The sequence below is a fragment of the Lissotriton helveticus genome, chromosome 7 (genome assembly GCF_964261635.1).
Source record: "Lissotriton helveticus chromosome 7, aLisHel1.1, whole genome shotgun sequence".
NCBI classification, from domain to species: domain Eukaryota; kingdom Metazoa; phylum Chordata; class Amphibia; order Caudata; family Salamandridae; genus Lissotriton; species Lissotriton helveticus.
The window spans coordinates 167,208,708-167,221,252 of NC_136068.1; the positions used below are offsets into that span (position 1 = coordinate 167,208,708).

At 43.5% G+C, this 12,545-nt stretch overlaps 1 protein-coding gene across 1 annotated transcript in view; it reads left to right on the top strand.

The window, feature by feature from the left end:
- Positions 1-12,545, top strand: part of PREX1 (phosphatidylinositol-3,4,5-trisphosphate dependent Rac exchange factor 1) — a 774,514-nt gene that overhangs the window by 352,015 nt on the left and 409,954 nt on the right. Inside the window, exon 5 of the mRNA XM_078651860.1 lies at positions 10,971-11,075. Within this exon, the coding sequence (XP_078507986.1) occupies positions 10,971-11,075 (105 nt within the window). The remainder of the gene's footprint in view (positions 1-10,970; positions 11,076-12,545) is intronic.

Consider the following 12,545-nt stretch of genomic DNA (forward strand, 5'->3'; position numbering starts at 1 on the left):
CAGGTTCTGGACCGTATTCATTTTGAATCTGTTTTAGCACTTCTGGTATTACCGCCATGGACGGAACACCATGTGTTTTTGTGTAAATGGAAGCAAAGACTGTACCCCAAGTGTCACAGTCCTCCACATGTGGTGCGATCCCCATTGGGAGACAGATAGTCAGAATTCTGTGTTTCTCCACAGGTGTGGTATCTGGAAATACCGCCTCTATTTGAGTGATTTTTTGTGCTAACCAGAATGGAATTTGTTCCCGTTTAATGGGTACTTTACCTAGACAGGACTGTATGTTCTGTGGTGTGATTTTATTTGTGTTCCCCTGATGAGGGGTCAGCTGTGGAATTTTAATAGCTGCTTGGACTGTTGAAGACGGCATCACATATTGGACTAGTTGTCTGTGTATTTTAATCAGTTGTTTTAACTGTGTTAAAAGTTCTGTTACTGACATTTTTTCAATGTCTGGATGTGGTGTGTATCCGGCTAGAACCGGCCACGTTGCTCCTGGTCTACCTAGTGGACCGAGCCTGGTGATGTGATCATTATGTTTTAGGGCGCCTTTAAACCAGAGCAGGTGCTCTTGGTATTTGAGTGGTATTTCCACCTCCTCGAAAGGGGTGTACTCATCCGGAGGTTCCTCTATCTTGTAATAATGGAACTCCTTTGTTACAGCGTTTGCTGCTGGAAAATGTATCCATGAATAGAATACCTGCCGATATTCGTGTGCCTCAATTACGAATATGACTGTACCACCTCTCGGTGTTAGTCCATTTTCTATAAGTTTTAAGGTTATAGTTTTCCTTATGCTGACCGGGATGAGTATTGCACCCGGGTCTTGCTGTAGGAGACTTGTGTCTTCCTCTAGGAGTTGAGCTTCTATTCTAGCTGCCTCCCTATCTTCTTCAGTTTCTGACATTTTGCTGTCAAGAAGGGTTTTTGTTGCAGATCAGGTTTTCAAGGAAACAAAGATTAGATGCACAATATTTTGGAACACTGTATCCTTCAACGTTGAATAAACCAAAAACCATACATAGGAGTCTCCTCCTACTAAGTTTGGGGGATTTAACCTTTCACCCACTCCAGACGTCTTTGGAGTTTTATGGGAAAAAGGGTCTGTGTGAAAAAGCACGACTGAGTTACTTTAATGTCTTGCGTTAGATTTATCGCCTATCCAAACCGTTGGGCGCCATGTAGTGTAGTTCCTATTTTCCCAATAGGCTCTGCGCATTGGAATAATATCTTCAATAGTAGAGACGTAGGACTGTGGTTAACTAGGTCTTCTACTGACGATATTAGACTTAAAGTTATGTGTGCCAGCTAGCTCAGAGTTCACTAGAAACTTTCTCGAATAGGCAAGGAGGAGTTTAACCTCCCTGGATAGACAAGAAGGGATTTAGTTTCTGACAACCATAGAACATGACAACTTTGCTCTCCCCTAATCAAGAGTATATCTCCAGAGTCGTGTGAAAACAAAAGACAACTTATTTTACTCAGTCAGTACGTGCATTCTTAGTTTCACCAGTTTGTAGAGAAATAAGAGATGGGCGTGGTTCAATAAAAGATGTTATTTATTGATCAGTCTCTTTTCTCATACAAGAGAAATGAATCGCTATTATTGCAATACTTATAGTTAAGTAAAGTGCATACAGTAAAAACAGAATTATAAAATAATACTGTAAAATCATTTATATGGTTTCTTAGGCATATGATACTAAAATGGATAAAAGTTATACATACATATATACATTGACTAATCGTACTCAACTGGTGCTTCTAACTACGCCTACCCCGGTGTACCTGACCTAAGCCTAATACTTGGGAGGGAGTAAGTAAGTAAGTAGCAGTTTAAGTTAAGTTTGCTTTGCCAAGAATCTGACTCAAGAATTCTCTGTAAGGGGTTAGTCAGTGCAGTACCTGGGATTTGGAAGGCTGGAGGGTTGGTATCTCTGTCTCTGGACTCGATATCCCAGTTACCCACGAGGGCGGCTGGAAACGCCGGAGGCTGGATTTCTCGGCAGGAGAAAAGGCAGCGTCTCTCTCAGCGCGACACAAAAGGGAGGGGCAGCTTCCGTGGGCTTTTCTGCATCAGCTGGGCTCTCCGGCAAGTAGCGCTGCTCCAAGCTCGTCACCACCGTGTCTTAGCTTAGGGCAACGTCGGTATATTTATACCTGAAAGGTGCCGTGTTTGACGTAAGGATGGACATAAGACGTCAGCAAGAATGTCATAAGGACTGGTCGTTCTTACATTCTTTGCAGGAGTTCTCGAGCGAAATCAAAAAATGGTCGCGGGGATTTCCCAGGTCTGTTGGAGGTTTGATTTGTTTTGAGAACTCGGTGTGCTTCTCTAGGGGGCTGAAGGGATAGTGCTTGCTTAATGTGACAGCATGCGCTGTGACCTAATCTGAAGACGGGTTTCTGTGCCGTTGTATGGACACTAGTGAATTAATAACCGGACAAGGGTCAGAAATAGGAGTATCAATATAGGTACCTAGATAAACACACTACAATCCAACCCTTGGCCTCTCTGCAGAGCGCACATGCGCAAATCATATTTAATTCAGTCTCTTAAATTCAGAATTAAAACTTTTTTATTTACAAGAAATTCATTGTTGTTACTCATTTATCTTACATAGCTAGTCTTCCTGTTTAAACCATGAATCCAATTACATAGGCCACGCCCCTTTTAGAAACCTCGCCCTCCCCCCACACACATCCTACTTAAAGCCCTGGCTAGAAAAGTTGTTGGGACCTTTGTCCCCTGTCTCTCTTGGCATCACGCAGAAATCCTCACTGCTTTTTTTTAACGCTAAAAGCATGTGAGAGCTAGAACTTTTGTCCTCTGCTAAGATCACAAGTTCTTTTTAGTACATCAATATATGCCACGACAAACAGACAGTGTGTGGTTAGCATTTAATATATATATTTTTTTTTATGTTTGATTTTTTTTCTTTTTCTTCCTCGGTTTGTATTTATAGCTAAAACCAGATGAGGAAGGTGGGTTGTTAATGGTGGGTGAATCATGTGGAATAGATTTGTTTATAATTTGTTGATAGTGTGTCTTTCTTTCTGTATTAAAGCCGAAAAATATTATATCTTTCTTTCTGTACTAAAGCCGAAAAGACATAACAATCCATATGCTTAAAAAAATCGTTCAGATCTCTGCTTTGCCTTTTATTGTGAACAGAACTTTTTCTTCTTGTACAGATTAACCGTTTCTGACACAATTCAAACATTTTAGGTCGAAGCCTACCAGACAGCACAGCTGTCTAGTTGTGAAAAGATATCTTGTGGGCTTCCTGAAATGTTCTGTGGGAATGCATCACGCCCATTGCTTACCATTGGCTTTGCGGTGCATAACTCACAGTTTCTGTCTTACTGTTTGCTGGCTTTATTTGTTTTAGGCTGTACAGCATGTCATTATCTGTCCAGTGGAGCAAAGTTTGCTCATCAGTGATCCTTGTATCCTCCCACTTGTCTGTGTTTTCTGTAAACAGGCCTTTACTTTACATTTTGGTATTATCTTGTCACATGTTCTGTGCGTTCACAGATAGAGGTCAAATGCCAGGCTCTGTCTTCAAAGGGGGCTTGGTGTTTACTTTTCGGGCTCTGATTTCAAAGTGAGAAGATTTATGTGACAATTTTGCTGGGTACTAGGAAAGAAACAAATTTTTTTTTGGCACACAGCAAAATCTAAATGTCTGTAAATAAACTGTGTAAATATTTCTCAATATATCCGAATTGGGAAAGCTCAAATGAAAAACATTTTATTGTAATTCGGAAGTGTAATGGAAACAGATATTTTAATATGACAGAAACAAATCAGTACACTAGGTGACGCCAATTCCACACAGTCGTTTGTGCGCTGCATAGTTTTAGTGGTAAAATTGTGTGTGCAATTGTGATAGCCACTGTACTCTACACCACTCCACTCTGCAACGCTTTAATCCCCTCCACCATAAACCACTTCACGTCAGTACTCGATGACGCTCTACTCCACAACACTCCAGTCCATGTAATGCCACTGTACGCTACTTCACTTTAGGCCACTCTGACACTCCATGCCACTTTACTCCACTCTACGCTACGTTGCTCACCTTTGCGTTATGTTACTACACTCTACATCACTCCACTCCACTCTGTGCCTCTCAACTGGCTTTCCACTCTGACACTCTACTTTTCTCCACTCTACGCCACTCCACTCCACTCTGACACTCTACTTTGCTTTACTACAGCCCACACCACTATATACCACTCTATGCCTCTTTGCCCTATGCCACTCCACACCTCTCTACGACACTCCACTCTGTCACTTTATTCTGCTCTACTGTGCTCCACTCTGCTCCACTCTGCTCCACTCTGCTCCACTCTGCTCCACTCTGCTCCACTCTGCTCCACTCTGCGCCACTCTGCTCCACTCTGCGCCACTCTGCGCCACTCTGCGCCACTCTGCGCCACTCTGCGCCACTCTGCGCCACTCTACGCCACTCTACACCACTCTGCCATTCTACTTCCATCTACGTCACTCCAATCTATGCCACAAACACATAATATTTCTTCAATTTCCAAAATCGGCAAAAGTCTTTTAATATATGGTTGTGGGCTGACGTGCATATAGTCCCTGATACCAAGTCCATCATATACTAACGCTCAAGACAGGGTTTGCAGTGCAGAGCAAAAATCATTGCTTCCCATTGGCTGGCCAGCAAGAATTGCAACATGTTTTCTTATCCTATTTAATGCCATTCGGTCCTCTTAATTTGCCTTGGAATGGATGACGCCATGCTACTTAAGACTGTATTTGATGTGTTATGTGCCTTCGGTGTACATTTGTTTGCCTGTTATGGTGGTCTCATTGCTCAGTAACCACAAGAACCAAAAATGCTGTTGCTGATATCTTGTACCTGCACCTAAAGTTCAGATCAAATAAACATAAAATACGCCCCCCAACCAGGTTGGTCCCACTCTGATGGAAGCCGGTATGGATACGCCCCAAACGCATGAAGTTGTTTTTAATCCGAACACAGTACTGTCACATATTATAACTATAAATGGTATTTATGTAGTTCTTTCTACCCCTAACAAGGCATTGAAGCTGTTTGCGGCAAGAACCCAAGATTAATATCTGATGGCCTTGTAGAAATTAGGTCCATGACTTAAAAGTAGACATAGGAAAACATGATGCTACAAAGCACTCAAGTTTGCCTGATCCAGTTGTGGGATTTTGCTTTGCATGCTTGGATTTGTGGTCCAGTGTATTCCATTGTAAAATCTGGATGGCATGTCCCGAAACGCCAAGTAAACAAGCATTTGCAATGCATTCGATCTCGCATTTGTGAAAATTAGAGCTATTGTAGTTAAAAATGACAATGTTTTTTACGTATATTTTTTTGTTTGCAGTGGAGTGATCATCTAGAAAAAAAAAGTGCATGCTATACCATATTATAAGCTTTCGTAGCAGCTGTACAGTAGTGTATGGACTCAGACCATGAGGGAAATCATCGAGAAGTGTTCACTCAGGAACCCTTAGGAAAGGTCGAGAGGTTGATGCTATCAGGGGCACCAAAGGTGCGGTCAGGACACTGAAGCAAGGGAAAGGAGAGGATGCATTGAGGGACAATGAAGGAATGGAGGGACACTGAGGGAATTGGGAAAGGAAGGCACCGTCAAGGGCATGGAAGAAGTAGAGCGGAGCATGCCCTCAATGACCCCGAGAAAAAGGAGGGGTCAGTCAGCTTAGTCAGTGAACCCGAGGGAAGAGGAGACGTGGCGCCCTCAGATGTACCTATAGTACTGGGCTCCTGAAACATGTTACATGGGATCTGATTGCTTCGAAGTATAGAAACCTGACCTAAGATAACCTTGGTCACTTCTCAGTTCTCAGGGGAGTGCCAGTTTGCTTGACTGTTTAACATAAACAGTCTGTGTTTGCCAGTTGTGATTTTACACATATTGACATAAAATATATTGTGCTCTGGAGCTTGGAACAGAGCCAGGTGGGGACTGTTTGTCAGCACAATGCTCGCTGCAGAAAACAGGGGGATGGCCCATGGGAAAGAGGGGAGAGGCTTCATGGGAGAGAGGGTATGAGAAAGGAAAGGATAGAATGAGTAATGAATGAATCAAGTGAGTGAAAGAAGGAAATGAGAACAGGGGAGAAGAAAAGGGGAGAAAAGATGCTGAAAAAAAGGAGATATGGCGGGAAGGAGGCATCAGGGAGGAAGAAAGGGCAGAAAGAAGGGATGAATAAAGGAGCAATAAAGGAACAGAGGGGAGGAAGTAACAGAGTAAAATGAGTGACAGGAAAAGTGAGAGCAAGGCGGAAGGGAGTAATAGAGCAAGGGACGGAGAGAGGAGAAGAGAATGAATGAACGAGGGAAGAATTTGGATGAAGACAGACATGCATGAATAGTGTAAGAGAGCCAGAAATAGAAACCCAGCTAAAGACTGAAAATCTAGTGAATGGGTGGCGAGAGAAGGGGTCGATGGACGTAGAAATGAAATGAATAAATTACTAAAAAGTTTTAATATTGTGCAGCAAACTAAACACAGTCAGGTTCCCACTAAGAAGACTATGCCCTGTGGTGATGATGGCAGGGTTAGCAGAATGCATAGCACATTCCTGACCCTACTGTCACACTACAATACCTCATATGCAATCACTCTGACAGCATGATGTCATGATGAAAGAGGATGTCCTGTCACAATGCTGAATCGCTAAAATCAGGATTTAAAAGTGCAGTCACCGGCCAGGAGGACACCACACAAGTTCAAGGGACAGTGAGCTGTTGACGATTGGAAAGCCAGAGATCTAGTGAATCGGTCAGCGGGAGAAGGGGTCGATGGATGCAGAAATTAAATGATTGAATTACTGCAACAACAAAAAAATGTTTTAAAAGTTGTTAGGCGAGCCGCGCAGAACAAAAGACAGGTGCACAGCAGCCATTGAGAAAGATAAAGCACGGCATGGCACACTGCAGAAAAAAAGAAATCGAATGTTTTAAAAGTAAAGTTCGCAAACCATGCAGAACAAATGAAAGGCGCGCGTCTGCCATGTTAAAGATGAAGTGTGGTGTGCCTCGCTGCCAAAATTAAACATAGAATGTTGGCTTGCACGCACTCTTACTAAGCATGCCACGCTAAGCAACTGAAACAAAATAAAAACACTACTCAAATTACATGTGTTGAAAGTGTGGTCGGGGAAGTGCATAGTTGTCGTGCCTGCAATGCCAGCTATGACGAAAAAAATCATAACAAAAGAGCGCTCTGATACATTAAATAAAAGTAGAGTAAGGTCACATGCAACAGGGGCAGTCCCCATGGCAGGTTACAACAGTAGGAAAGATGGGACCAAGGAGGGACTACTAAACAAATTAACCAAAGAAAAGGAAGCATTAACAAAAAACAGTCACAGGAGTCAATTAAAAGCACAAGCGGAAGATGGGCGGAGCTTAAATCCCATATTCTGGATACAGCCTGTGTCGAAGAGACAGCGCCTAGGCAAGACCTAAAAATGTGGACTGGATGAGCTTCTCACAAATGAATCTGTGACCCTTTAGAGCTTTGGCATGACCCCAAGAGCGAAGCATGCAGTGAATTTTAAATGAAGTCCGTCTTTTCATATTAGAAGCACAGTCGTGGTGCTCACTTTAATAGCCTCTGTGTAACTCTAAACACTCAAGCACATAATGCCCTTTCACAGTCGAACTCAATCACTACTACTGTCTCCTCTCTTTAGCTTAACCCTCCCACATAGTTAATTTTATTTATTTTTGCAGCGCTGTGTAGTGCGAGCTGTGGGTATCAGAAAGCTTTACGTGAGCACCAGATTACAGTTCACAAGGCCAGATTAATTATTTTTCTCATTTATGTTTTTATTTTAGGCAAGTGGAGACTGTCTTTTGCCAAGTATCACAGAATGTTGAGCTGACCCCAGCACTCAAACGTAGTTCTCCAGTTCCAAAGTTGGCAGCTCTGGCCCTTAGGCCCCATGTCCTCCCAGTTTAACTAAAAGCAGGGCACTCAATATTACCCCAAGGAAATTTGGGTAATTACAGTAGATGCAAGAAGGTCAGGCACCGGCTGTCCCTGTCCTCTGAACTGAAGGTCCACAGCCCTGAATGGAGATCTTTTCCTTCTTCATGGACTGCACTTCTTTCTGCACAAGAGGTCTGCTTCAGCTTTATCCTTGAGTACCGGTTCACTTTAAAATCAGACCTGAAAAACCCGAGATGTCTGGTAAAGAATCTAGCAAAAAGGAAGGGATTCTCTCTCAATCTGAGCCAGAAAATCAGCAGGAAAGACAACTTTCTTTCTTGAGTCCCCTCACTCACCAGGGTTTCCCCACGGTGACATGCTTCATCATAGGGGCCATCTCAGTCCGCTGCAACTGAGGCGACTTGCATGGAGTTGATAGGCTCAGCCCGGGGACTGCCTGACATTTCATTGGAAGAGTTTGCGTCTTATCTGAACATACATGGTATAAAACCCAGATATGTAGGGCCACACGATTACCCCAAAAATGGATGTTCTGAGCCTTATGAAACGTAAGGAGCAGTTCAACATGCCTGGGGTAATCCGGGAGGGAATACTACCCGGAACGAACAACCTCGTAGTGGAAAAGCACACAGAGAGACTAACGAGTTTTTGTGCATAAATTCGCCTCACTTACAAAATAAAATATTGTCCGATTTCATAAATAGATGACTGAAGCAGAATTTAACCATCGTAGACCATGAATATTTATAGTTTCCCTGATCAAATATTTTTTGTGGCTCACTTATTAAAAAGAAGAGTGCTGCAGACATAGATGGTTTCATTTATACAACTAAAACCTCATGAATATTCCTCACAGCATCTCTACTTGGGATAAAGTCCTATAGTTTATAATGGATGATTTGTGGAGTAATCTTGCCACAGTTCAAGTTGTGTCAGTGGTTGTTATGTTAGAATAATCTGTATAGCGCACTAATCACCCGAGAGGGTATCCAGGCAGACAGTGGGTGGCAGTCGGAAGGCACCAGCACACACTTTTGGGGATTAGGATTTATCTTTCAGCACCAGATCGGGATCCATAACCAAGGACAAAGGGAGCCAAACAGGAACGAGATTTTGAACAAAGAAGGGAAGGTTAAAAACAATGTGACAAAGAGAATTGTCAAAGCAAAAAGAAGAGATGGGAGAGACCATGCAAGAGTCAGATAAATAGGCCTAGAAGTGTTGGGTGGATGAACAAAGAGGCCTAGAATTAAGTCTGTTTGTAGCCTTGGTATTCGTCAACCTCCGCAGTCGCATATGATGAGCTTCTACGAAAACCTTTAGAATCTTTCTGTTGGTCTATCTATCTACCTGTCTGTCTGTAATTATGAGTTGAACCTGCCAAGTCTATCGGAGGGTTAGTTTTAGAGCAACATTTTGCATTGTTGTTCCTATAAGACATTGACCTTATTATGAGCCAGGTCTTCCTGTTCCTTGCATAAAGCAGGAATTTTTGCTTCTCCTGTGATCTGCTGTGGAACACCCTATAACTATGATTTAAAGAGTATTACAATTCTGGTTTTGCAATGTGGAGAAGAAAAAAAACCTTGTCCTCATTAGAATCGGGGATGACGAAGTTCAACAGGGCAACTTGCTAAACCATTGAAGACTGTTCTGCCAGTTAAGAAAAGAACACATTACCTCAAATTGATAATCTTACAGACTTCTTTCCCGGGTACCAATTCCATTAATCAGTGGCTTCTCAGTATTTCAATAAATAGAAAAGAACTTCAGGAGGCTAATAGCACTAAAAATGAAAATTGTTGGTGCTTGGGCAGACTGACTCCCTTGAGCACCTGCGATGCGGTGACCAGTCATATCCTCCACACCAGAAGGCTCTTCTGCAAGATTTGACCCTTCATTATCCTATCTAGACACATAGATGTCATTTAGGGGCCACCAGGGATTGCAGCTGCGACCCCTTGCAACCCCTGGTACTGCTTTTCTGTCCCCTGACATCAGATGTGGCAAAAATCAGTACCTGGAACAAGCAGCAGCTTGTCCTTATGAACGACGGGTGGAGTTCCTGCTCCTTGTTTTCTGTCAATTTTAATTACGCTGATAGTGAACAGAATATTCCATTATTCACTATTAATGTAACAAAAATGGGGTACAATTAGCTGGAATATGACCTTCCCTGGCAGCTTTATAAAGGTGTGAGTGAAAGTGAAGGTGAAAGGGCGTGTGATGTCACTTCCAGTACCCCTGGCATTTTGGTGAATTGACATTCATTCCTTAACACCAACGGATATAAATGGCCTCTGTTATGTATTGGCCCGGTTGTTGCAAATTAGCCATGTACTTTCAAAACAAAGAGCCACCAGACCTGGCTAGTTGGGCATTGGGTGTGGACTATTGCATGGCCCTAGAGGCCATCATTCATAAATCCTGAGGCTGTCTGTAGAAGTGGGGCAAGGCAGGATGTACTACAGCGGACTTGGGGTGGATATAGACCAGAAGCAGACTGTGCAATACTGAATGTGAACTTGACTGCTTTCCTTCATTAAAGGGAACAGGGAAGATATATGGGACACGACTGAAGCGGAGGGCATTGTAGCACCGGACAATGTTCTATTTTCCTCAGACTTTGATTATGTGTCAAAAATGGAAAGCAAATGTGAAATACTCACAGTTAATGCCAACAAAATGGTTCCTGGAAGAAAAAGAAAAAACAAAAGGCCTTGAATGGTTTTAATTTGGAATTTTAAAAAATTGTTCCCTATCACTGCTGAAACCACTAGGTGTCCTGTTTATGAAAGATTAAGCCCACTTGAGTGCCTTGCATGAACTGTGTAGGTATGGGCATAGTAACTCAAGTATTTGTAAATATTTGGAATTTGACTTAAAAACGTATATGTTTAATTTCACCTCGTTTTGCGTTTTCATACAAAATGGTGGTTGTTAGTAGTAAAAATCCGTTACTTGTTTCTTCTTCCTCATAGAAAGACAAGTTCTGCGTGTACGAAGAGTATTGCAGCAACCACGAAAAGGCGCTCAGACTTCTAATGGAACTGAACAAAATCACGGAGGTCAGAGCATTCCTGTTGGTAAGTGATGTTAACATGACTGTTTCTTGAACTTTCTCCGGGTCATTGGTTTACATTGTGTATCGCTTGGACCGTGTGCTTGAGTGTTTCTTTCACCTTATTCCATTTACTCACAGTTAAGCCGTGGGGTTGCGTGCTCTACCAATACACGCTTGAGTGGGTGTACCATTTTGAGTTTGGGAAGAGGGGGGCACCTGGGCTACATTTGCTTGTACTTTTTTTTTTTTAATCCAGACTCTACCACTGTGGTGCCACAAGCTCTCTAACCATAAGTCTGAGGTACTTAATTTCCTAGTTTTTACCTAGGGGAGAGGTGTGGCGCCGCGGCCAGGGCGACTGACGCTGGAATCTGGGGACCACGGTTCGATCCCCGGCTCCGGCGGCAGGTTAGCCCAGCACCATGTGACTCTGGGCAATAGCTCGCTTAATCTTCCCGACGGCCCCCAGCGCCTGGAGACCCTTACGGGTGATTGTGCGCTTTACAAATGTGGACTTTACCTATAAATATTGTAGTTTAATGGACCGGGTTAAGCACCCTTTGCGTAGCTAGACCTACTGCCACCTGGGGCAGCCCCAAAGTTTGCTGCCCATTTCAGGGTAGAGTGCAGGGTGAGGCACTGGCGACTTGTTCCAGGGGTTGGGTGAGTGGCAGCCCACAGATGTCTTGTTTGGCGGGGAGGGAGGGAGGGGTGAGGGAAGGGGGTGGCGGCCAACGGACAGCTTATATAAGGGAACATGGTGATAGTCGTGCCCTCAAAAAGAGTGCAACCTGGGGGCTTTCACCCCTCCATAGCCATGCCCCTGCCCTATATTCTCCTTGTTTTGAAAAAAACTAAATTTCGGGCACGCGTCAGGCGAGGAACAATGGCGATTCTACACAGCTGCAATCTATGAAATGCAGTGTTGGGCCTTTGGGGTTGGAAGATTTATCCTGTTTTTCCTAATCTAGGTGTGTGCCAAAGCCTGCTTTTAGCACCCTTTAGAGCTTTTCGTCGAATCCTGATATGTCAGTCCTTACAGAAGACTAAGCACCTATAGATATTAGACAGAGTACATCTAGTTAAACCTCTCCCCCGCCCACCTACTTTCACTCCCTCCAGCTCTTTCTTCATCTACAGACCAGTGGGGTCGCAGGTAAACACACATAGTGGGAAGGAGGGAGAGAGGTGGTGGCGTCTCGTGCTGACTAAGGCTCCCAGCCTTGATCCAACTAACATTTCCCATTACCGCTAATATAACTCAACTGACTTTTGTTGGTCGCTGAGAGTGGCACTAACCCTGCGGAAACTGCGGCAGCACGTCCAGTGACCTATGAACATTTTCCCCACTGATGAAAGAGGAATCTAGAAACACGTGTCTGGGGATACACTTGAAAAGAATACTGGCACTGGCCAACAAACTGTGAGAACTGTGTGTGAAGCGAGCAACATTGAATCACATCGACCATGATGCATGAGGTAATTCAGCTGT